At 39.2% G+C, this 27,187-nt stretch overlaps 1 protein-coding gene across 1 annotated transcript in view; it reads right to left on the reverse strand.

The window, feature by feature from the left end:
* Nucleotides 1-27,187, reverse strand: part of FREM3 (FRAS1 related extracellular matrix 3) — a 106,457-nt gene that overhangs the window by 58,390 nt on the left and 20,880 nt on the right. Inside the window, exons 3-5 of the mRNA XM_060778895.2 lie at nucleotides 9,599-9,745; nucleotides 5,236-5,466; nucleotides 4,901-5,026 (exon numbers count right to left, since the gene is read on the reverse strand). Coding sequence (XP_060634878.2) covers nucleotides 4,901-5,026; nucleotides 5,236-5,466; nucleotides 9,599-9,745 — 504 coding nt within the window. The remainder of the gene's footprint in view (nucleotides 1-4,900; nucleotides 5,027-5,235; nucleotides 5,467-9,598; nucleotides 9,746-27,187) is intronic.

A 27,187-nucleotide genomic window follows, 5' to 3' on the forward strand; every position in this document is an offset into this window, starting at 1 on the left:
CACTCCCTTTATTTGGGGGGGGGGGGGGGGTAAACTAACCCTTGGTTTTCAGGGACCTTGTAGCAATGAAACATGTCTGAGGACGATCAGAGTGACGGTCATGGAAGACTGAGGGTGGTTCCAGACAGCGAAAAAGTCCGCACACCACACCAAAACCCCATGCTTTCCATGGGTGTTATTTGCATCTCCTCTCAGTACCTACCAGGAGAACAGGATGACGGCCCTCACCCCTTTCCCAAACCCCTTTAAAAACCCTTTTGAAAAGAAAGTAATTTACAGGGTCAGCATTTCCCAGCTACCAGCCTTCTCCTGGCACTTAGGAATGATATGCCAGGAGAAGGGGGAGGAGGAAAATTGTTCGTGCCCCCCCCCCCTTCTCCTGGTGTATCATTCCTTAGTGACAGGAGAGAACCGGCAGCGGGGAAATGCTAACCCCCTTTCTTTTTTAAAGGTTTTCTTTGGGGGGGGGGGGGTTGAAGAGTGGGTCAGTGCCCTCACAGTTTTTGAAGCTGATTTAGCCCAGAAAAACATGAGACTGCTGTCTGGACTGCCACCTCAGAAGTCCAGAACTTCTGAGAGGGCAGTCCAGACAGCGGCAGTAGTGGGTTTGCCCCGCACCTTTTAAGAAGGTGTGATACAAACTCACTAACAAATAATCTCGGCACAAAGCAGTTTTCCTGCTTTGCACCAAAAGCATTCAGAATTTCATGGAGCATCATCTGGGCACCCTTAGTGAATATCCAGGAGGGCACGCATTTTGTGTCCTATCTACATGTGCCCTTAGAGCAAGTTTGACCAAACATGGACTACAATCCATTTGAAGGACCATTCTTTCAAATTATTTGTTGCTGCCACTATTGTATCTACAAGAAACCATGAAGTAGAGCTGTCTTGAGTAGTCAGACATCTACCATGCACTGATACACAAGCGGAACTCAAGCTGCACTCTATCCATCCCTGGTTGATAATATCTGTTCTCTTTACAGGGCAGCCTTCTCCGACCCAGTGCCATCCTCATCACTGCAACCTCAGAATGGTGGCAATTATAGTCCAAACATTTGGTAGGTACCAGGGTAAGAACCTGGTTACAATAAAAATATACATGGTAAAATTCAAAAAATCACAACACTGATACCAACAGTTTCACACATTCATTCTACATAAAACCCATTGATACAGAGAAACAAAGATAAAGACAGAAAGAACAGGCGGATCCAAACTAAATTAGTCATAATTTATTCTGATTTAAGGCTCACTAATTTAAATGGGACCAAAGCCTGATCAATGAGATGCAATGTTTTATCAATGTCTTTTCTTTGTCTTTGTCTTTTTTTTTTTTTACATCTATGATGCCTGGAAAGGTATTTTGTCTTAAATGTTGGCAGCTTTTTCCAATGGGATGCCAAGAGAACTATCTGGCACAAAAGGAAATTAAAGTGTGATTGTGCTACGTGCATGTCTGGATCTGAATCAAAGGCTTGGCAATGTAGGAAACTGTAATATTTCAAACTACTGCCTGTTTTATCGTGGGTAAAGATAAATTTATGGTATAATAAAACCTTTTGTTTCGCTCTGAGCTACAACTGAAGATGCTACATTTGTTTTTCTTTCTTTCACTTTTGCTTCATTTGGCTCACTGTGACAGCACCTAGTAATAAACACATTCTTATCTAACCATTAGCATTTATCTGTAAATAAAAAAGGGCTTTTCCCCTTAAGAGTTCGCTGAAAAAGAGGTTTTTAAAAAATCTCTCTTGTCAACCACCCAATTCCAAAATATGATGTGGAGGTGAACATTTTGTCTTGTATTTGGGGAGCATAAAGGGTTGGACAAGAAATGTCAGGAATGTAAAGAAGAACTGTTATCTTGAGAAGGGCAAACATACAAAGAGAGGAATTTATTTGAAGCAGCAGATTTAGTCTTTTAATTAAAACAAAATTTAGATTAAAGTGGCTGAAAACCAATGTTATCAAAGTTATAAATTCTATTTACTTGGAAGGAAATAGAGTTTATTGCAAGAGGTTGGAAATGCGACTTTTTTGAACTACAGAAAGTAGACCGATTTGAGATTCTGCAAGTTATTGTCTAAACCTGTAATGCTTCTAAACTTTGCTTACTATGAAGGGTGTAACTTTTAGCTTACTTAGGGGTCATTCCATGCCAAGTGGTGTAAAATTTTAAAAAGTTAAAGAAGAGTTCCTGCAGGGTGGTTATAGATGCTGGATACTTGCAAGTCTGGTAGCATTATGTCCAGCATAAGCATAATGCTTGGTCAAAATTTCAAGTCCGTATCTTCGTTTGCATGGAAATTATTGCAGTCTGAATATTGGTTAAAATTTGCCACAACTTATTTTGATGTACACTTTGAGTCCCACATTATCAGAGAGTGGACTCAGATTACCCAGTTCAAAGCAGATATTGTGGGATTTTCTGGCTTGATATTCTGGGATATAGGGCTGTGTGGAAGGGCCCATACTCTCTCAGCTTAGAATGAAGGCAAGGGCAAACCTGTATTGAAACTATCTTGCCAAGAAAATCCTACAAAAAGGTCTGCAATAATACGGAGTCAACTTGAAGGCACATAAGCACAACAACAGAAACATAATAACAACAGTGTTTAATCACTTGCTCTTGTTGCAACTGTATACTTATGCACAGGTTACTAGAAAAGCAAATGCCCAGGCATATATCTGTTCAAACAGGTATGACACATGCCTGTTGTTGTTGTTGTTGTTTTACTGACACAAACACACAGTGTGACACAGCAAACAAGATATATATGCTGGATTTTTTATTACAAAATCGCAAGTCGAACGCTTCCCAAGTGTTTAGGACTATGTGATGTATTTTCGAATGATGCGTGCAGATCCAAGTAAAGTGGCCTTTTGCAGTTGACAGATCGTGATTTTGTCAATGTTTATTGTTTTCAAATGCTGGCTGAGATCTTTTGGTACGGCACCCAGTGTGCCAATTACCACTGGGACCACCTGTACTGGTTTATGCCAAAACCTTTGCAGTTCAATTTTGAGGTCCTGGTAATGGTTGAATTTTTCCTGTTTTTTTTTTTTTGTCAATTCGACTGTCACCTGGTATGGCAACATCAATAATCCAAACTTTTTTCTTTTCCCCAATCGTGATATCTTGTGTATTGTGTTCCAAAACTTTGTCAGTCTGGATTTGAAAGTCCCACAGTATTTCTGCGTGTTCATTTTCCATGACCTTTGCAGGTTTATGATCCCACCAGTTCATTATTATTATTATTATTATTATTATTATTTATAATAATAACAATAATATATACCCTGCTTTATCTTTCCCTAAGGGGACTCAAAGCAGCTCTCTTTCATCCAACATACTCAGAGCTATAAAAAATCAACTCCGCTTTCCTTGTCAAAGATACAATATGAAGTTGCCAGTGTGTGTGTGTGTGTGTGTGTATGTATGTATATATATATATGCCAGCTGTGTCCAGTGATATTACACCTGAGCAAATGTGTACAAGCTTGAAGACTATAGAACCTGAAATTAACAACAAGCTTACACCACTAGCTCCATCTCTGAAAGGCACTCAGCAGAAAACTCTGTGAAGCCAAAGCAATCTAATCTCTGCAAAAAGGAGCCATGAACCTGTTTTTTAAAATACTTTCATCTTCCTATTACATCCCACAGCTGTGCTGACATACTTAACATCTGAGACTGACCAACAGCTGTCATGCTTCACAAACACAACTTGACTAACCAACCCATGGGAGCATAAATCTTTCAACATGTGCTACATGCAGAAAAGAAACCTTCCTAATAGGGAAAGAGTGATTTTTTAAAAATGCTGATATACATTTTCCACCAGCCCTCCCATGAAGGTGTGAAATAGATGATGAGAAAATGGGGGAACAGGGTATGTAATGCTATAATGTAAATTTGGACATATATTTACCATCACTGGCACTTAATATTTGGCAATTAATTCTTACAAACATTATTATGTCAATCACTTCACCTGTTTCATCAAGTTTATTCAGAAATAAATATCAGAATATTCATTCTCATGCACTGCCAAGCTCTGCTATCTTAGAAAAATATGCAAATATTTCTCCAGGGAAATGATACACATAAAACCTTTAATATGAACATATCAAACAAACCTGAAATCAAATGCATTTGCCCAGTGGTAGGTATATCAATCACTTGGTTAGTTAAACAGTATACACTCCCACCATCCATGGAACTAGTTTTTTTAAGTATATTTGACAAAATATGTCCTCTCTCAGCATCTTCTAGGCCTTCAGCATGACTCGTTGTAGGAGCTACAGTGGCCCAACCCTTGGCTGAAATGCTGACCTGAATTGCCAGCGGTTCAAATCCGCAAGACAGGGTAAGCTCCTGTCTGTCAGCTCCAGCTTCCCATGCGGAGACATGAGAGAAGCCTCCACAGAATAGTAACATATCTGGGCATCCACTAGGCAGTGTCTCTGCAGACGGCCAATTCTCTCACACCAGAAGCAACTTGCAGTTTCTCAAGTTGCTTCAGACACAATTTTTTTGATATTCTTGTGTCAGAAGTCCTTAATTTCAACAGGGTTTTCTATTATCCATGATTTTGCACATCCATGTGAAGTCTGAAAACTTATCAATCGCAGATCTGTAGCCATACAGCATACTATTTTCAGAATGGTGGGGATGGAAAATACTTAGCAAATGCAAGCTATATATAAGAAATTCCATATTTCACAACTAATTTGGCTGGCCAATTAATCAATTTTGCATATCCAACGATATATAGGTGTACACATATGTAATGCTTTTGTGAATGTGCCCTGAAAAAAAATAAAACTCTTAACCACATAAACCTCACCATAACTGACACCAGCCACCGCTACTATTGCTAGTAGATCTCCATACCTTGATGCGTGGAACAAATGACCATTAATTCATGGCTGACATCTCCTGATCTTCTGATAGGAATTAGCAGCTCACCAACATCTTCCTCTATTCTATACTCTGACCCAGGAATATATACAGTAGATTCTGGAAAAAGAGAGCAAACAAATTCATAATTAAATATTAACTACAAATTTCTAATGTTGCTAAATATATTGCATTTGATGCTAATTTGGGAACAAGATTAAGAAGATTATTCCACCAAAGGAAATCAAGTTTGTGTCTGTATGTGTGCATAAAGGGCATGGGAAAAGAAGAAGACAAGGAAGAAAGGGGAGGAGGAGAAGACTACCTACCATCACCTGGATCCACAATTTCCACCGTTGCTCTATCTGGAAATTCCAGGGCAGCCATAACGGGATCTGATAAAATAATCTGGAAAACCTCTGACTCCTCATATTCATTATCTACTATTATTCTTACTTTCCAGGTAGCCATGGTTTGTCCAGGATTGAACTGAACCTGTTTCTGGGCTTTCCCTTTGAAATCTTTATCCTTTTCTGCTGTGCCATCTTTCGTTCCAATGCCTGATAAAATATTTGGAAAAAACAATAAGGGAGTTAGAAATGTTGTTTTTGTTTTGTTTTGTTTTTTGTTTGTCTCTGAGTGCATATTTTTAACCTAAGAGGTTTCAAGGGAGAGTATATGTTTTGGGTAATTGCAACTGCAATTTCAACTTCAGCTTCAAAGTAACATTTTAAAACTCTGCTAGCTAAGTATATGTTTTTTTGTTCAGTGGCATGTCTTTGTTCCTGGCAGTTCAAAGATATGGTTATCTGTTTAACAACTGAGTTACCTGTGTGCCATTACATGAATGTTTGTGAATATCACTTTTTCAAAGGGTTGACTTCTAACATGGTCATGCCTTTCCTTGACTAGTGGTTTTCAAAAGGTGATCTCCATATGTTCATGGAGATTCATATTTGCCGAAAGGATATGACATCATTTTCCTTTTCAAAAAGGTTATGAATACAATTTTTCCAGAAATAAGTGTACTTTACATTATACTGATGAACCTCCAAAGAGAATGTAAGCTTCAGATGTCTGATTTCCTATGATATAAGTGAAAGCTTCATTTTAGTAACAGACATTATTTTACTTACAACATAGAACTGTTCATGAGTTCTGCTTTAAAACCTATAAAAAATTGAAAGGCCAGATAGAGTTCTTACAGCCAAAATGAGAGGTACTTAATGCTGCTCCCACTTTTAATAAATAAGAAATCTATTTCATTAATGTCTTCAAACTGGTTCGAACATTCAAACGCACAAGTGTGAGGTTACCACCAACTATAAAAAGGAATGCTGAACGCAGCTTTAGTTTACTTTCACATCCATGAGGCTGGATTTGGAATTTGTTAATGTCTAACATTTTTACTGTGCTTCAGCTCAAATAAGTGAACAATTTTTGTTTAATTTATGGTTTAATGCCACCACTTAGGAAACTTTAGCTCTCTGAGCAAGAATAATAAACCTTTGTCACATTGGATTCTTCCATCCAGGCCTTAAAGAACCTGATATCCTGCCTCTGAAAGCTGTGAAGTGTGAAACCCTTTCCACACTAGGATCTCCAGTCCTTGCACTTCTAGACCTATTTAGAAATGCTTGATTTAGTAGTAGTAATAATAATAATTTTATTCGTTATTCACCTCTCCTCATCCATTGAGGTAGGTTACAACATTGCTAAAACACACAATCATCTAAAAACTTCTGTAAAAATATACATATGAAAACATATGTATATTGGAGAACAAACTGTGGAAGATATTGAACATTTCTTGATTGACTGTCCAGCATATACTGAACTGCGATACAGATATTTATATCCAATATTATCCAACTGTAGGTCCCACAACAGAAATGATCTTCTGACATTCCTCTTGCAAGGACAGGAAATATCTACCATAATCAGAGTAAGCCTTTTTATTCTGAAAGCTATCAAGAGAAGAGCACATTTCCTGAAAGAAGAATCAGGAAAATAAGATTCTGACTGTAAATAGAAGGTCAGCTGCTGTCCTCTCCTTTTTGCCTTGTCTTTTACTCAGGTTGCATTTTGAAATGGTCATATCACTGGTCAAATAAATAAATTATTATTATCATATGAAAACATATTTCTACAAAATACATATTAAAATACACAGAACAAAGATTAAGATAAGACACAAGTTTAAAATTCATGATTAAAACTAGCTGGGTAAGCTTACCAGAAGAGCTAGATCTTCAAATGTGTTTTGGATTCCAACAGCTGACCTCACTGTTGGAGCTCTTCAGGAAAGTGTACTCGTGCAATACACAACAAAACCTAATTAATATTATAGCATGCTCTATGCTTGTTGTCACACTCCATTGGCAAGCTCTTGTTGAATTGTCAAAATGAGTGAAAAGAAAGAGGAAATCTGGTTGGAAATCTTACCTACTGTATTCCCTTGATGTTATTCTTCAGTGCTAAGGAAGTACAGCCTATTTGCCCCATTTGTACTAGGAAATTTTCGGCATTACAGAGAAGTAGCTACAGTAGAGATCTCAGCACTTCCAGCATTATTGTAAAACCCTAATACTTTATCATTAGCCTCCACTTTATAAATCCTCAATGCATAATTTCATTTCGCTTATTTTGCACATACAGTGGAGTCTCACTTATCCAACCTTTGCTCATCCAACATTCAGCGTTATCTGACACAGTCTGCCTCCCACTAGGATCCACAGCTGTTTCTCTAGGCAGCAATGCACAGCAGGCCTCTCCAAGCATCCTCCGAGAGGGGCGAGATGCAGCCAGCACAGACTTTTCCCATTGGGCACAGCATCCGGCCTGCACTGACCATGTCTTGCTCTTCCGGCGAGTGCCTGGTGCATGGAGAGGCCCACTACATGTTGCTGCCTAGAGAAATAAAGATGGCAAGACTTGGCAGTGAAGAAATGGCAATAGCCGAAAAAGCAGGCAAGGATCACAAATTTTTAAAAATCTTCACAAAACTCAACTTTTTATGGATTTAACTTCCGACAATGTTGTCACTGTAAGTTCATTTCATGCAATTATATCTTTATTTGTAGTCAATTTTTAAAATACATAGTCAATGTTTTTGGAGTCAATGTTTCCAATACATTGAGATATTTTGCTGTTAAATTTGTAAATACAGTACTACAAAACAAGAAATGTGCTTGGAAATCTCTGCTTGCCCCATGCATTATATAGTTGCATGCTGGAATGTTCCACTTCACGCTTATCTCAATACTTGTGAAAAGCATCTGATAAAGAAACTTCAGCAGGCTGTTTTCCCAATTTCTCAAAAGGAATGCATTTGAGCTACAGCTAAATGAAAGCAGTCAAGGCATTATGCTGAAGCCAAGAGAGCTTTCCAATTTTTGTGAAACATTAAATATTAAACATTAACAACTTGCTGGCTACAAACCATCTCTCATTCACTGCGTGCTTTCACTTTTGAAAAACTAATATTCATTGCCATGGTTTTAAAAAAGATCACATGACTCCAAACTAGGCGGAACAGATTCAAATGTAATATATTCAAATCTTCCTAGGTAAAAGTCCTCCTGGATAGAATCCTAAAGGTAAGTCAATGAATGACACCATCTCTGCAGAGTTGTATGCTGTTGGGTAATCTCATTTGATGCTGAAGTGATGAAAATGAGAAAATATGGTGCATGGGCTGCACGGGTGAATGTGACATTAAGTCTACATGTTGACTTGTGCCAGTATCTCCAGAAGATTTTGAGATACCACACTTTTCATTTCCATGCTGTTGGTGGTGGACAGGGACTAAACAGATGCTTGCATTGTATCCATAGTTGGTAGTGTAGGTAGTGTAGGGAGTTAACGAGAAATTTTGGGAGCTTAGTGGTGGGGCTTCTGCCAACCTAGTAGTTGTAAATGTGAGTAGACCAATAAGTATCACTTCTGCGGGAAGGTAACGGCACTCCATGCAGTCATGCTGGCCACATGATATGGAGGTGTCTACGGATAATGCCGGCTCTTTGGTTTAGAAATGGAGATGAGCACCCCCCCCCCCCCCAAGAGTTAGACACAACTAAACTCAATATCATGGGAAAGCTTTAGCATTACTAGTGGTGGAGCTGGCTTGAGGACCGTGCTCTCACTTTAAGTCAGGTGATTTGGAATACAGGACATTGGGACATCCTTCCAGTTGTATGCTGGCTAGGAATCAATCCAGCTTTTGGTTCTCTTTGAGGACCTTTGAGGTATTTTGTCCAGGGGAAGCCGCGAAGGAGGCTACTAGCTTTAGCTGCTGCTATCATTCGTTGGGTCCCTACTCTTTACATCTCTCAGTAGCTAAAGATTAAATAGGGGAAAAGTTAAAAAAAACTTGGCTTGTAGTTGTGAATATTTGGTGATAACCCTAAATGAAATATAAGTAGTTTCTTGACTAGTCATGGGGCAGGTGAATACTTGCAACCTGTGGTCTTGAAAGCACTAAAATATCTGTACATTTAAATTTTGATACCAATCTGTTCATTTATAGTTTTCAAACCCACTGGAAAAGTCTATTTAAACACAAAGGCAAACCACATTTTGAATTGGTGTTTTACTAGTTTGACAACATGCACTAATAGGGTTTTTTCCTATAAGACATTTATGGTTTAGGCTGTTCTAGTTTCTAGTATTCAGATTTATTACAATACTCACTTATAAATGATGTTTCCCCCAGGTATCCCCTGCGTTTGAGAGTCACCTCCAGGACCCTGGAATCTTCATCTACAATATAATATTCTTTTTCTAAAGAAATCCATGCCCAGTTCAAACGGAAAGGCTGGCTCTTCAGCTTGTTTCCTCCTAAAAGGAATTGGAATAAAATTATAGTAACTATAACAAGCATGTAATCCAAAATGTCTAGAATTCATTATATAGCTAATATCACTAACATCATTGATAAAGTGTACAGATAACATATTTTTCTTGCTTTGGAACTTCAAAATAATCTTGTTGTTAGAAAAAGTCAACTTAATTGACAATAATATTACTTGCACAGATGGTACACCCCAAGGATTGATCCAACCTATAAGAAACAGTGGCTAAATTCAGAGTAAATACTCATCCCAGCAGCATAAACAAGATAACCAGGAACGTGTGGCATAAGGATAGAGTGGGGCTGAAATAATAAGACATCACACACTCTGACAAGAAATATTTACCTGAGTTGGTACAGCATGGATAGCGGGCAGAAAGGTCTGCTAATCAAACTAAGCTAAACCAGTCTATAGTTATTTTTGCAGTAGCGTAGTACTATAGATAGAAAAATTGCATGTAAAGACCACTGCAGGATTCAAGTGTGAATGTATATTGTGTCACTGAACAATGAGTAGACTTTTACTGTATGGGACATTTCTTTCTGCAGAGATTATTTTATCACTGGGTTTAAAAAAACAAAAAACAAAACCCACAGCACCACAAGCAAACTCCTTCTGAATAAATCCAGGCAAGAAAAACCTATGATAGGATCAGCATCTACGTAAATCAAATTGAAGGCGTGTAATAACCAATAATTGTTATTTCCCTGAAAATAAATTAAAATAGTTATATTTCTCTGGATATGCCTACTTCCTAATTTGGGGAATTTACAAAAAGCTTTTCTTTTTTCTGGAAGTAATACAGGCAGTACTTTTAGAATACAGAAAACAAATCCATTATATTTATACATAAAAGGAATGTCTAATGATCATGTAAGCATATGTTTTTCTGGTTCTAGATTTTTAAGAATTGTGAAATATCCCACATTCTATACTAGTGATTCCCAACCTGTGGTCCATGCACCACCAGTGGTCTGCAAGAACAAAAATATGGTCCATGGCCTCACTATTACTACCATATGGCAAAGAGAGTGACTGGTCTCACAAAACCCTCTTATAGTGCCGAGGCAATGGGGATGTCAGGAGAAGAGAGGCTGATTACCCACGAAAGATTACTACTATCACATCAGCTCTAGATTATTAAATATGGTTTTCTGTGGGTGAGCAGATGGCAACTACTGGATGGCATATGTTCTTTATCAGAAACTAGAGCTGATATGGTCTATCCAATGCAATTTTGTGAATCAGCACGCCAAATAACCAAACTGAATTTAAAGTTGACCAAAACTGATTTGTAACCCTTTTGGTACTAATGTTGGAGAGTGGTCCCTGGTCAAGTGGTCCCTGGTCAAAAAAAAAGGTTGGGAACCACTGTTCTATACCCAACTCTCCTGAGGCCTCTGGTGGTATATTTATGAGATCCAGAGTGATTTAAAATATTTCTTACAAAAACAAGACAATTAGTTTCAAGTAAATCCACTGAATTAATGGGAAACTCTCGGCCTTATGTGAATTTGACCAATTCACTTCGCTCATAACGAGCCATACTCTTGGTGAAATATTATGCACAGGATTAGCCTTGTACATATTCTCAAAGCAGTTACAACAGGAAGATTTAGGCGTATAAAATATTCCTCTGAATCCTCTTTTGTCGTTATTTTTCAACATGGGAAAATAAAAAGGAACAAGCAGTACACGTAGCCCAATCCAAGATGCTCAACATTTGCATCTTTAAGAAATGCAAGAACACAAGTCTCCACATGCTATTATCTTGGTGAAAATTGCTAGCAGAAATACACCGTACAGATGACAGCTGTGTGCCTCTTATTAAATGATCTATACCTCTTTTACTAGGCTATTATGGTTAATAAGGCTGGTGAGTCTTCTACTGTGGAGCCACAAGGGCTCTGTCAGCTTAATGTGTGCCTCCTAGAGATGACAGATGTTGCAAGCTCATGACAAGTGGTCTGCATTTTTCCCCTCTTTAAAAAAAAGAAAGAAAGAGATTTGTTTTTGTGAGAAAGACATCTTGAGCCTTGGTGAAAGCAAAATGAAGTGCCCTCATTTTTCACGTATGTCTTTTACAAACCCCATGTTCTCCCTTCACCTTCTTTCCTCCTAAAAGCTAAATTTGAGAAGAAGGCAGAAAATTAACATCATTTACGAAAGTAAATTAACTATAATCTTTTTTTCATGAAGATGTGCTGATTAAAAGAAAATCCAGATCAGCTATATAAAGATATTCTGCTTAAAATTATGTACAACGTAACCATTTTTTCATAAAGGCTCATTCAACCTGTGGGTCGCACACAGCCTAAGATGCCTATGACACAAAATTGTGAACTCACTTGAAACATTAAGATATTTTGTAACTCAATCGTTTGGTTCTTGAGTGCAGACTTTGTAAGTGACAATGGAATAGAATGAAATAATTAGAATATTATATGTCTACAAATATTGGGGTAATTCACATTATAACTGCCAACAGTTCAGCAATAAGAAACAAAAACTTTTTAAAATATATATACACATAATAAAAGTGAAAAAGTGTATATGTGTGTATGTGGCGGAGGTGCCCATTTACACAGATAGACTACAATTTCCACAAAGAGCTATAAATTCCATCATTCAGGAGACACCAATGTTCCAGTAAGTGCCACATCCCAGGGTTCCTTTCTCTCTCTATTGGTGTGGAATTTGTATGACTTCACCCACTGCTTCTCACTTAACCCTTTCCTACCATTTCCTATAGCACATGGCAAACAGAAAATGATCAGCAACCCTGGTGACCAACACAACATACTGAAGGTGTTTGTGGGGGGACTGACCCACCCATGTGTAGGTTGTAGTTCATCCTGCAACCAGAACACTCTGAACCCCTCCAATGACGGATCTGGACAAAATATGGCACACAGAACCCTGGTGTCCGACACAACATTCTGGAGGTGTTGGGGGGGGGGTACCGACCCACCCATGCGGGAGTTATAGTTCACGCTGCACCCAGAGCACTCTGAAATCCACCAATGACAGATTTGGACCAGACTTGGGACACAAAACCCCCATGACCAACAGAACATACTGTAAGAGTTTGGGTGATGACTAACGCACCCATGTGGGAACTGTAGTTCACCCTGCACCCAGAGAGCATTCTGAAGCCCCCAATGGCAGATCTGGCAAACACATGGCACACAGAACCCTGATGGCCAACAGAACATACTGAAGGAATTGGGGAGGGAATGACCCACCTTAGTGGGAGTTGTAGTTCACCCTGCATGCAGAGCATTCTGAACCCCATCGATAATGGATCTGGACCAAACCTGGCACACAGACCCAACATGCCCAATTGTGAATACAGGTGGAGTTTGGGGGTGATTGCCCTCGGAACCTGGGAATTGTAGTTAACTTCCTTCTAGAGAAACTATGATCCCTACCAACAATGGAATGGGACCAAACTTGGCACAAAAACTTGGTCTTTGTTGTCGGGTTTTTTTTTTTTTTTTTTGCCTTTTAGGAAGATTTAACCTTGAAAGACTCTCATACCTGAGGAAAGATGAGGAAAATAAAAATAACTAAATAAATGGGTTCATGGTAGGAATTACAAGTTAATATTGCTATCAATTTTTCAAAAATAAAGTAGGCATCTTCACTTCATATGCCAACAAAAATTGGTATTATAACATTTTATTCAGCTTCAGCCACTCCTCCAGTAAATGCTGAGGGATGGTTCAGGTGATAGAATACTGATGGTCCTAATATATTTCTAATACTATTTTTACAGCACTGTAAAAGAGCCATTTTAAAATTTTCAAACAGATTCCTGGATTTTAACTGGTCAAAAATTAGCTAGTGAGAAGCCCCATCATATCTATTTCAGACATCTGATACCCTATTTAACTAAGATTACGACAGATGCACGTATTATATATAGCTGTATACACAATACAGGCTTTGCAGAGACATTAGCAGTCCCCTAATCCATCACATTATTCCAAACTGTCTTATGTTCATAGTCACTGGGAAATGTTATCATCTGAACAATTTCAAACTGTTGACAGAACACATTCCCTTTACACACCAACTATACAGTGAAACACAGAGAAGAGTTATTGTTTATTTTAATACTGGTAATGTAGTTACTGTAAATGATAGCAGATTTATATATATATATATATATATATATAGAGAGAGAGAGAGAGAGAGTATGTTAAATATAGTTTATACGAGTCAAAGTATATATGTTTTTGTGCTAAAAATACAGTTCAAGTTATCATGCCTCAAGTTTTCAAACATATAGCATGAGGTAATATGGTTTCAAAAGGACTGCGATTTAATTGATGGAAGAGAACTCCTGGTGTGAAGCTCAGAGATTTAAAACACACCTTTCCCCTGAATCTGAGAAAGTTACTGTAAGGAATACAATACCTAGAATCTACCAGCCAATTCTCTCATGGTAGTGGCAAATTTCTAAGAGTAATATTTGAATATGTGTGTGTAAAGGTTTCCCTTTGACATTAAGTCTAGTTGTGTCTGAATTGGGAGGGGGGGTTGCTCATCTTCATTTCTAAGACAAAGAGCCGTTATTGTGCATAGATGCCTCCAAGGTCATGTGGCCGGCATGACTACATGGAGCACCATTACCTTCCCGCCGAGTGGTACCTATTGATTTACTCACATTTTCATGTTTCAAAATGCTAGGTTGGCAGAAGCTGGGGCTAAAAGTGTGAGCTCACCCTGCTCCCCAGATTCGAACTGCTGATCTTTCAGTCAGCAAGTTCAGCAGTTCAGTGGTTTAACCCGCTGCACCACTAGGGCATCCATATATGTATCAGTGGTTCTCAACCTTTTTTTTTTTTTACCAGGAACCACTTTAACCAGGGACCACTTTGTCCAGGGACCACTCTCCAACATTAGTACCAAAAGGATTACAAATCCATTTTTAGACAACTTTTGGTTTGGTTTGGGGTGCTGATTCAGAAAATTTCATTGGATAGACCGCATCAGCTCTAGTTTCTGATAGAGAACATATGACATGGTCAGTGACAGGTGAAGAGTGGCAGGCGGCGCAAAAGGAAATAAAATTAAACAAATAAATTAAACAAATAAAGAGAAAGGAGACTTGTGGACCAGATTTTCATCCTCTCGGCCCTCTGGTGATCCATGGCCCACAGGTTAAGAACCATTGATATATATATTCCAAGCTTGAATTCCCCATTTTCAGCTCATGCAACATCACATACTGTTTTTAAACAGCTCAAAACTCAATGATGTTGAACAGAAGTTACAAAGCGTTTACTACAAATAGATCTGTACTAAAAAAAATACAAGATTGCCCCCGCTCCTTGGATCATTTATGCATCTGAAATTGTTTTTTCTTACTCAATATTTGGACCTTCTGTTCTGACTGGCCTTTTTCTCTTTACAAACTGTAATTCAGTAATGACTCCAAAGGTGTTTTACTTCTCATTACTCCTCTCCCTTTAATTAGTGTTATTCATATATATCACACACAAGAGATGAACAGTCCCGAAAACAAAAAGAGGAAATAACTCCGCCAACTAACAACATGTTCCTAGTCCTGGATCACATAACATCTAACATGCTATATAATCTGCCCACAGTGACAGATACCTTAATCCCCTCACTTTTCATAGAATAATATAAACACAAAATTGCAAAGCTGGGAAGGACCTCAAGGACTATTCTGTCCAATACTCTGCCAATGCAGATCTCCACAAGTAAAGCACTCTTGGCAACTAGCTATCCAACTTCTGTTTAAAAACTTCCAGCAAAAGAGGGCTACAACCTTCCAATGCAGCCGTTCCCATCACACAAGCACCTTCCAAAACCCATTTCCTGTATTTCAATCCATTGTTTCAAATACTCTCCTAGAGCAAAAAATATATACAAGAAATAACCTCAATCCACAACTCAGTTCTTCAGATATTTGCAACTGAATGTGGCTAATAATTATCACCTCACTTTTCAATTATTGCATATAGGCTTGGTTGATAAAAAAAATCGTTCAGAACTCGTTTTGGGTGTAGGGGGCACGGGTGGTTCAATTCTAAAGTCACTTCCAAATTTTTCAAAAAAAATAAAATAAAATTGAAACTTTCCGAAACTTCTGAATCAATTTGTTAATGTGAATGTGCATGTGCACTAGGGAAAAACAGCACTGGCACTGGGGACACTTCAGGGGATTCCCCCTCCCTCATGTTTACACCAATTCTGATGAAACTTGCTACAGTGGTAGAACACATGGACCAAAGTTAGTTCACCATATTTCATAACCTTTGACGTATCCATGGATTTTTGGTGAATTTTCAAAGTTTTTATAAAAAACATTTTTCTAATAATAAAGACAATCTGTTCCTGATTTGTAAGTGTTATTTCCTATTTCATTGGGTGGTCTTTACTTTGAAAGTAGTTGTTCTACTCCAGAAACTTTGTTTGTGTTGCACAAACTGTGTTAAATTGGTGGAGAACAGAAATCACAGTACAGACCCCATCAAGAGACATCTAGCTGACCTCCTTCTTCTGGGCAGAAAGGCACCATCCAAACTCTCCTGACATTCATTTGCTTCCTCTACTGAGTTGGAGGGAACCCTCAAGACACATCCATCCATTTATTCCTATTTGCAGATGCAATCAATCATTTTATTTTATCATTACTTACTGACTGTAAAGGGCTGGCTGGGGCTGGCTATCCCAGTGCCTTGTTCATGGCAAACAGGCCAAAGTAAAAGGGTTGGGTTTTTAAGCAGTTTATCTTCTCTTGGCTTTGTAAACATTGCTTATTGCTTTGCTGCCTTCTTTTATAGAGTCCTTTGTAGATTCAATCAGTTTATTTTATATTTAGACGAAGACTGCTACAGACAGCTTTTTTGGGGTCCTTCAACCATTTTGGCTAATGAGCAGGCTTGCATTGCGGGAAATGTAGTTTAACAGCAGGGCCTTTTGCAATCTCTACCATTGGGGGCTTGGCCTTCACCAACTAATTACGATGGCTGTGATTAGCCACGCCCACCATTTCCCTTCTTGAAACTCTGGTGGAAAGAATGAGATTTTTAAAATTCCCTTGCCTTTACCAAAGCTGCTTAATGGTTGTGAAAATTAAAATAACCTTGGGAGACATGCGAACATTATAGAATATTTCCAAAAAAATGATAAGTGGTTCCAATTAAGATTCCTTCCCCCCCCCCCCCCCCACCTTTCCTGCATGGTTCAAAACCCTTTTTTTTCCCCGAATTTCAGTCATTTCCGAGTGAACCTATCCAACCCTATTGCATATGCTCTGACTAGTTTAATGAGGACAGCCCCCATTAATCCTCTATTATACTACTTTTGCAGAACTTTTAAAATGTCCCAGTTTCTTTCTCTCCCTCCTCCTGTTCTCCTTTAATTTTCAGCTGCTGCAAACTGACTTCTAAGTTCTCACTGAATGAGATGAATGCAGGAGCTTGTCCTTCCCAGTAGGTTTAGACAAAAACAAACTGCTGCAGCTTCCCTTAGCTTGTGTATTCCTCTCTCATTAATCACTTTTGATATCTTAAACACATCCTGATATTTCCTAGCCATGCATGTCCTGGTTTTAATCTGTGAAATGTTGGAAGGTATGTAATTGCAATGTATTCTACATTGGGATGTCTAGAAACTTAAGCTAAAGCAAAAAATAAATAAATAAAAAGGCAGCCAGATTGTGTGCTTTTACAGGTAATGCAACAGCAGTCTTGAAACAGCTGCATTGGTTTATAGTTGATTTGTGAGCTCATTTCCAGGTCTTTGTCCTTGTCAATATATTCCTGAAAGGCCTGAGGCCAGGGTATCTGAAAGAATGCCTTTTCCTGTATGAACCTGCCCAAATTCATAGAATTACAGAACTGGAGAGACCATAAGGACATTTCAGTCCAACGTCCTGTCATACAAGAACGGCCAATCAAAGCATTCTCGATGGATGGCCATCCAGCCTCTGTTTAAGAACCTCCAGAGAAGGAGTTTCTCCGGACTCTGAGGTGGCAAATCCCATCAATAATCCTCAAATGCCCTGTCATTATTGCACAATTTACTGCAGGTGTTCTATTATACCCCAAATGCCTGTGTTTCTCTAACTTTCCTCTCCCCCCCCCCCCCCCACCACCACCCCAAGGCTGATGCTTTGAAGAAATTTTATCTAGACAGAGCAAAAGGAATAAAACTGGGGCAAGACTTTGTAAAAAGGAGCTTCTTTATAAACTGGATGTAAAAGTCACCAGGAAAATACATACCAATGGTGGCAAAAATGAGTTGAGTGACTCAAGAGACTAGAGAACAAAAACAGCATACAAATAGAAGAAAATGAGGCTCCAGTTACAGAAATGCTGACCCTTCTGATAGCTGCTTCCTTGGAACACCAAGGAACTGAAAATAAATGATATTGTAATACCTTGATACAAATCTATGGTGTTGGATTATTGTGTACAGTCACTACATCCCTAAAAGGAAACTTTACAGTTGGAAAAGGTGAAGATCAGGGCAACCAACATTACCAAGGAGATGAAGTATGAACAACGGTTGCAATGTTTGGGTCTTTTTAGCTTACAAGAAAGTCAACTGAGACGGGGCAAAAGAGATACATAAAATTAGACCTGCCATAGGAAAAGTGAACAATCGTTTTCATAATGCAAGATCTGAGATTTTACCATGAAGAGAAATTGTAGGAGATTCAGGGCAGATAAAAAAAATGTTTAAGACATAGGTATAGCCACTGCCAGCCACAACTTATTGGCTTCCTTGGGCTTTGTAAGTAGAAAATACAAATTATAAATTGTAACGAATTAGTTAGAAATGTAACAGATAAACTAAACCAGTGGTTCCCAACCTGTGGTCCATGGCCCACTAGTGGTCCCCAGGAACTAAAATATAGTCTGCAGCCTCACTGTTAGTTACTACACCATTACGAGAGCGACTGGTCTCATGAAACCCTCTTATAGTACCAAGGCAACTAGAATGTTAGGAGGAGAGAGGCTGACTACCCACGAAAGGCAAGACAACAAGTCTCCTGATTGCTGCTTCTCCTCCGCCTCCCTCCTCCTGAACGGAGCTGTTCCATGTGGCACCTGGAAACCAGGGTGCCTTGGTGTCTTCACTTTTAGGCCTGTTCCTGGGGTTATTTGAGGTGCTGATTTGGAAAATTGAATTAGATAAACCACATCATCTCTAGATTATTAAATATGGTTTTCTGTGGGCGAGCAGATGGCAACTACCGAATGGCATATGTTCTGTATCAGAAACTAGAGCTGATGTGGTCTATCCAATTCAATTTTCTGAATCAGCACCCCAAATAACCAAACCAAATCTAAAGTTGACAAAAAAAACTGATTTTAACCCTACTAATGTTGGAGAGCCCTCCCTAGTCAAAGTGCTCCCTGGTCAAAAAAAGGTTGGGAACCACTGAATTAAACCATCAAACAAGAGGCTGTTTTGATTCCTAGTATAATTTTCTGTATAGCCAACATTAACTAACTTCAAATATACAACACTGTGTAATTAACCTAATGGTTACATTAATGTATATAACAACCACAACAACAACTTTATTTTTGTACCCCGCCTCCATCTCTCCAAAGGGACTCAGGGCCGCTTACATGGGGGCAAGCCCAATCAACATAGTTAAAATAACACATTAAAATTCATAAATACAGCAACAAGCAAAGTAAAACAACAATGGCATAACACAATATAAAAACAACCATCAAACAAACAACCAGTAGCCTGAGATAGCAACACAGTTCTGGACTCGAGCGGGGGCCTGATACAATCAGATGTGAGGAAGGGCTGATAGATAAAGTGCTAGATGACAGAAATTGGGGATAAAGGGCAGTATAAGGTAGAACACTATATCTCTAAGCAGGGGGCAGAAGTAAAGCACAGGGACTGAAAATTGTGTCATACCTGGGAGCCAAAATTTTCTGAGGAAACTGTCTAATCAAAAGCACAATGGAACATCCATGTTTTTAGATCTTTACGAAAGATGGACAGGGTGGGTGCCAGCCTAATCTCCCCGGGAAGAGAGTTCCAGAGATGGGGGGGGGGGGCACCACCGAGAAGGCCTTCTCCCTCGTTCCTATCAATTGTGCTAGTGACGGAAGTAGGAGCGAGAGGAGGGCCTCACCAGAGGATCTTAGAGCCGTAGCAAACTACTGGAAGCGAGAGCGAGCTTGCGCTCAAGCTCGCTCCGAAGCCCCGCCTTTTTTCCCCCGAGGCTGCTCTCTCTCTTGCTAGTGTGCCTGTTTTCCCTTGCTAGGGAAGCGATGCGAGTGTACTCTCGCAGTTGGCAGAATTCAACTGTGAGCGTACGCTCGCATCCCTGCCCTCTGCAATGGAAAACAGGCACACTAGCAAGAGAGAGAGCAGCCTCGGGGGAAAAAAGGCGGGGCTTCGGAGCAAGCCTGAGCGCAAGCTTCCTGTAGTTTGCTGCAGCACGAGCGTATGCTCGCAACGCTGCCCTAGCAAAGGGAAATAGGCAGAGAAAGAGGCGGAGCATCGCTCGTGCTGGCTTAGTTTGCTCTCGCAAAATCCTAGTTTGCTACGGCTCTTAGAGATCGTGCTGGTTCGTAGGGGGAAATGTGATCGCGAAGATAGGCAGTGTGCTTCTTTTTAAAGAAACTGTGTTGCTTCAATCAGTGTCTTCCCCAGTCCAAAATGGATAAACCACCGGTCAGACAATCTTTAATTTCTAAATATATTGACATAGGAACCTAGCTTGCCTCCTTAAATTCTTTCAACCAGTATTTTTCATTAGTACTAATAATGAGCCACATGTGACAGAAACACTGATCACTCTTGGTTAGTAACTAGCATTTATCACTCCTTGCTTCACTTTCCATCAGTAATATTATTGGTGTAAATTTCTTAACACATCATAACAGCTAGCAACATCCTCCCAAGTCTGAAATGAGGATCTAATATTTCATTGATAGAATTATGTTGCACTGATTCAATAATTAAAATACTCACAAATTCAGTGTCTTCTTGTCAGATAGAAATCACCCCAGATATTATCATTTATAATATGCTCACTAGTTGGCTTAGCTGTCAGATATCTCAGGTTTAACTGTAACTATCCACAGAAGAATGGATCGGGGCTCTTGGACACTTGTCACTATACTTAGAACATATCTGCCTGCAAATCGATGAAGTTACACAACTGTTAATGTAGGACGTGGAAAAAAAGAACACTTATCCTATTAGCACACAAACAAAACTGATCTTCTTAATGAGTACCCAAATGGTGCATTGAACAGCATGTTTTAAATCTTGAAAAAAAACCCACGATAAATACCCTTTGTGAGTGCCAGCACACAGTATTCGAGTGAAATGAATACAGGATGTAAAAATAAACCAGTTATAAGAATAGATAGCTATTCATAAAACTCAAAGGATCCTGCCAGCATCCTGGAATAGTTCCAAACACTGTGACAGAAATATACGTTCCTCCACATGCCAGAGAATTATTTGCTAGTAGATAGTATTCCACTCAATGAGGAGACAGTGAAAGAACAGACAAGGAAAGGCAGGTTTTTTTGCCTTTCCCTTTGACTCTTCCAGCCTAATTGGCTTCTGCTGGTGATGCTGCCACAAAGTTCGACACTAATTGTCGTTCTGGCAAAACTTACTGGCAGAGTCACAAAAGTCCCCGTCTCCAGTTCCTTTCAATACTCCAGCAAATTATCTGGGACTCCTTTGCACATGGGCTGCCAGCCACAACACAACATACCACTTTGCTAATTACTTTCTTCATCATTTTCCTATTCATGGGTAATCAACATGTAAAATTAAATTTTCCAAGTTTATAGCATTGCTGAGCAGTAACACACCTCAGAACATTGAGTAGTTTTAAATAAAAATTATTTTCCTAAATGCTGCTTTAACCAGAATGCATCATCATCATCATCATCATCAAATATTTGAGTAGAAAATGTCAATAAATTAGCAACTAGCAAATACACAAGTCACCTGGCTATCAAACATTGACTTAACACACAATGGCCAGCATCCTGTTAATCCAGTGGTTACCAACCTTTGGTCCTCCAGGTGTTTTGGACTTCAGCTCACACAATTCCTAACAGCTGGAAAGCTGGCTGAAATTTCTGAGAGTTGAAGTCCAAAACACCTAGAGAACCAATGGTTGGGAATCACTGTAGCCAGTTCCAGACAGCACTAAATCACAGGTTTTAAACAAGGGCAAAAAATTCTGGGACTTCAGAAGAGATCAACATACAGACCTGTTGGTCCCAGGATTTCTGCATCTGTTATCCAGGCAGTTGGGAATTTAGAGGCTCCCAAGATGACCACTGCAGGACTTCTGCCGGAAACTTTTTTGGCGGGGGGAGGGTTAAAAAAAATTCAAGAGGTAGATATGCGGTGAATCACTGCAAAGGTTCCATTCTTTGTCCTGGCCAAAGAAACTGTGCCCTCCACACATTTCATGAAGTATCTGCCACACAAAGAAACCTAACGGAGCAGGACCACATCAGCCCAAGTCAGCACTGCACAAACAGGAACACACACTTTAAAGCCAGGAGCAGAACTTTGTCATTATTATTTGACCTTGGTGCCTGGCCATCTATCCAGACAGATTTTGTTATGTACTTGTGGCATGCAACAACAGGGTGCTGTTCCTGGGTTAAACATGGCTGCTTGTTTTTCTGCCACACACTTCATTAAACAGGTGAAGGACAAAGTTCCTCTTCCCAGGACAAAGTTTTTGCCTTCTACTCCAGTGTCACCTTTTTTAAAGGAACTACGCAATCAGGAACAAACATCTAAAACCCGGGAACAAACACAGATAAAAAAATCCCATAATTTCCAATTACAGGGACATACAGACTTGTGAAGATCCGCATATCTGGCTCAAAACCAAGATATTCCCGCACCTGGAAATCTTGCGTTTTTTTACCTTTTGTAGCAATTGCTACCACATTTACAGGGAATGGCATCTGGCCACTCTCCTGTTTGCTGTGGAAGCTCCTGGGATAAAGGGTCATTGCATAATAGATGGGGAATGGGAGCAGGACTGATTCATAGCCACTTTCACACTGAGGATGTCACCCTCCGAGACTCCAGATATCAATGGAAGATATCATTAGTCTGTGTCTTGCTAAGGATATATCCAACATTTTAAATAATAATAATAATAATAATAATAATAATAATAATAATAATACAAATATATATATACTTCTTCAACCTCATAAGTGAGGAACTCATGGCAGGTGAGGTGGGCTGGTATTGTAGAAAAGAGTTTAAAATAACTTTAAAATACATTTTTTTTCGGGTATGTGGGTAGGTGGAGGTCTAGAAGAACTCAAAGAAATCAAAAGCAGTATTGGTTGAATACATGTAGACCGTAAATTGCAATTTCCCTTGTTCAAACATCCTCCCACTCTTCCTTTTCAATGCTACTACTCAAGTAAAATTCAGGAAAACACTGTACAAAAACATAGTGCTTTCAAAGTCAGGCATCTTTGTGTGTTATCAGCTATTTGAAAAAGAAAGGTAAGCAACAGCTAGCATTGAAAAAGAAACCAAGCTAAAACAGATGGGCATTCATAGAAAAGCTAAGAGGGATTAATTGGGATGGAAAACATCCATGAGAACGAAGAATGTCTCTTTTCCCCCCCTTTACCTGCAAATATATTGTTAGTTAATATTTCCTTCCTGCCTGGTCTTGAACACAGAGTGGAAATTGTAAGGGTGGATGGAATGATTTCTCTAACTGATTAGCTAATACATAATGCATGACATTTTAACTCAACTGCTATGGAAACAACATCCTGGAACACAACAAATCTTTATTGTTGGCTTAGATGTAAAATCCAGTCTCCCTACTAATGTCTTCTATAAAAACAAAATCTAGCCAGTCTCTCATTCACCAAAGGATCACTGACTGGATGACATCAACGGATCCTTTGCTAAACCAGGAAGGTAACATTTCAACCATTTGCATCCTGTCTCCAGAGTCAGTTCACTGATTTGAATAATGCAGAATTGCAAACTTCAATTACTTATTCAACAGTCACTCCGTCTGCTACTGCATGATTAGAAAATAATTGTTTGTATAAAGCCAAATCAAGAAATATGTTTTAAGTAATTATTTATTTATTTATTTATTTATTTATTTACAGTTCTTATATTCCGCCCTTCTCACCCCGCAGGGGACTCAGGGCGGATTACAGTCAACACATATATGGCAAACATTCAATGCCAGTTTTGACAAACAACGTTTAACACACAAATACACCAAGGCTATTTAACTTTTTTCTGGCCGCCAGGGGAGCTGCTGCTTTTCATCGTCCATCAGCGACACCGATGAAGTTCTTCCGCATTCCACATTCCCCGGAGTCTTTTTTCTTTATGGCCTCATAAATTAGTTAAATTTAGCCTCCCACACAAGGTGGTGCCTTATTTTCCTACTTGACAGATGCAACTGTCTTTCGGGTTGCAAAGGTCGACAACGGGCTACACAATGGCTGGACACCCACTCCAGCCCGGGCTGGCTTCGAACTCATGACCTTTTGGTCAGAGTGATCTTAATGCAGCTGACACTCAGCCAGCTGCGCCACAATCCCGGTAATTATTAGACACCATCAAGCTAAGTGTTCCTTATCTGGAATTCAAAAATGCAAAATACTGAAAAATACTGAAAAAGTCCACATGGGTGCCTATGATAGTGATGGCTTTTGTTTTCTGATAGTTCAATGCATTATAATTAAACTATTATGCGTAAAATTACCTTCAGTCTATTAGTAAAAGATGCATGTGAAACACCAATCAATTTCATGTTTATACTTGGCCCTGTCTCCAATCATTCCCTCTCTCTCTCCATCTATATAAATAAAAATGTAACGTTCATTTGTGGGATTAACATAACACAAAAACCACTGGATGAATTGACACAAAATTTGGACACAATACACCTATCAGGCCAATGAGTGACCATCACTCATAAAACACTAAAAAACACAGCAGAAGAGACTTAAAAAGCAAAAAAAAAAAAAACCAAAGCAAAACACAAAAATTACATTACAAAGCATGCACAAAACCACACACACACGTATATATGGAAACACACATATACACATATATACACACACATATACACACACACAAAACACATATACACAGACTGGGCCACAGCAATGTGTGGCAGGGGACAGCTAGTGTATCTATGCATCTATACACACAAGTTAAAGGCATTCCAAAACTCAGGAAAAAAATCCAAAAGACTTCTGACCCCACACATTTCAGATAAGGGATATTCAACCTGTTCATTCAAATGTAATTACATAGCATTTGCACAAAATGTTAAGAGGTACCTCATTTTTCATTGAAGAACAAGCTGGGACTCCTTGCCAAATCACTCTCTGCTTGTCTTCTCTAGTCAATTTATCTAGCTTAAGTAACCAAAAACTCACCAGTAAAAAACCACAAGCAGTATATTAGCACCTGAAAAATCAGGGAATCGTAACCTGACTTCAACTGTTTATCATCAGATTCTGGCTTGCCAATGGAATCTATGCAACCTTAGTAACTAAGGCCAGCTCTGTTTACCTTCTGCTCTTGCCTTTAGAATATGTATGATTATTTGGGGGCCAAAACCTTTATTGTACATCTGAGTGTAGCAACTATGAATGTGTTAAATTGTCCATGACAAAAGGGTAATACTATGCATAGTTAAGTTTGTTTTGTAATTTTCCCCACTATAATCATAGAGTGATATTCCTGGGAAATTCAGTCCAGAAGCAGGAAATGCACTCCCGACAGATAGCCACCCAGCCTCTGCTTAAAAGCCTCCTAAGAAGGAGCCTCCACCACATTCCAAGGCAGAGAGTTCCACTCCTGAACAGCTCTCTCAGTTAGGAAGTTCTTCCTGATGTTCAGGTGGAATCTCCTCTCCTGTAGTTTGAAGCCATTGCTCCATTGCGTCCTAGTCTCCAGGGCAGCAGAAAACAAGCTTGCTCCCTCCTCCCTATGACTTCCTCTCATATATTTATACATGGCCATCATGTCTCCTCTCAGCCTTCTCTTCTTCAGGCTACACATGTCCAGCTCTTTAAGCCGATCCTGATAGGGCTTGTTCTCCAGACCCATGATCATTTTAGTTGCCCTCCTCTGGACACATTCCAGCTTGTTAACATCTCTCTTCAATTGTGATGCCCAGAACTGGACACAGTGTGATTCCAGGTGTGGTCTGACCAAGGCAGAATAGAGGGGTAAGCATGACTCCTATTGATGCAGGCCAAAATCCCATTGGCTTTTTTAGCTTCAGCATCACATTGTTGGCTCATGTTTAACTTGTTGTAAACAAGGACTACAATATCTTTTTCACACATACTGCTATCGAGCCAGACGCCCCCATTCTGTATCTTTCCATTTCATTTTTTTTCTGTCTTAGTGGAGGATCCTGCATTTGTCCCTGTTGAACTTCATTGTGTTAGTTTTGGCCCATTTCTCCAATCTGTTAAGATCATTTTGAATTCTGCTCCTGTCTTCTGGGCTGTTAGCTATCTCTCCCAATTCGGTGTCATCTGTCAACTTGATGATCATGCCTTCTAACCCTTCATTTAAGTCATTGATAAAGATGTTGAACAGGACCAGGCCTAGGATGGAACTCTGCGGCACTCCACTCGTGACTTCTTTCCAGGATGAACACACTCTGGGTTCGTTCACTTAACCAATTACAGATCCACCTAACCATAGTTTTGCCTAGCTCACATTTGACTAGTTCGTTTGCCAGAAGGTCATGGGGGAACTTGTCAAATTCAGATACGCTACATCCATGGCATTCCCTGCATCTAACCAGCTTTTAACTCTATCAAAAAAAGAGATCAGATTAGTCTGGCATGACTTGCTTTTGATAAATCCATGTTGATTATTAGCAATTACCACATTCTTTTCTAAGTGTTTGCAGACCATTTCCTTAATTATCTTTTCCAGAATCTTGCCTGAGATCGACTTGAGGCTGACCAGACGGTAATTGTTTGGGTTGTCCTTTTTCTCCTTCTTGAAGATAGGGACCATATCATTCCTAGCCTTCAGAAGGAGAGTAAAAACCTGGCTCAGGGATCAGGCTTTTGGAGATGGTGCAGTACAATAATATGATTGGAATATGTGCAATGACTACGGAACGGCCTTAGACTATGATTTTTGGATGGCATGATTTTAATACTGAATGTAATTTAAAATGTGCAATATGCATTAATTAATCGCTTTGAGTCCCCCCAGGGGTGAGAAAGGTGATATATAAATACTATAAATGAAATAAATAAATAAATTCAAGCAATTTTAAGTTTACTGTTTGTATATATTAAGGCATTGAATAATTGCCATATGTAAGCTGTCTTGAGCCCCCCTTGGGGTAGAGAAAGGCAGGGTATAAATAGGGTAA

Source organism: Anolis sagrei, chromosome 5 (assembly GCF_037176765.1).
Source record: "Anolis sagrei isolate rAnoSag1 chromosome 5, rAnoSag1.mat, whole genome shotgun sequence".
NCBI lineage: Eukaryota > Metazoa > Chordata > Lepidosauria > Squamata > Dactyloidae > Anolis > Anolis sagrei.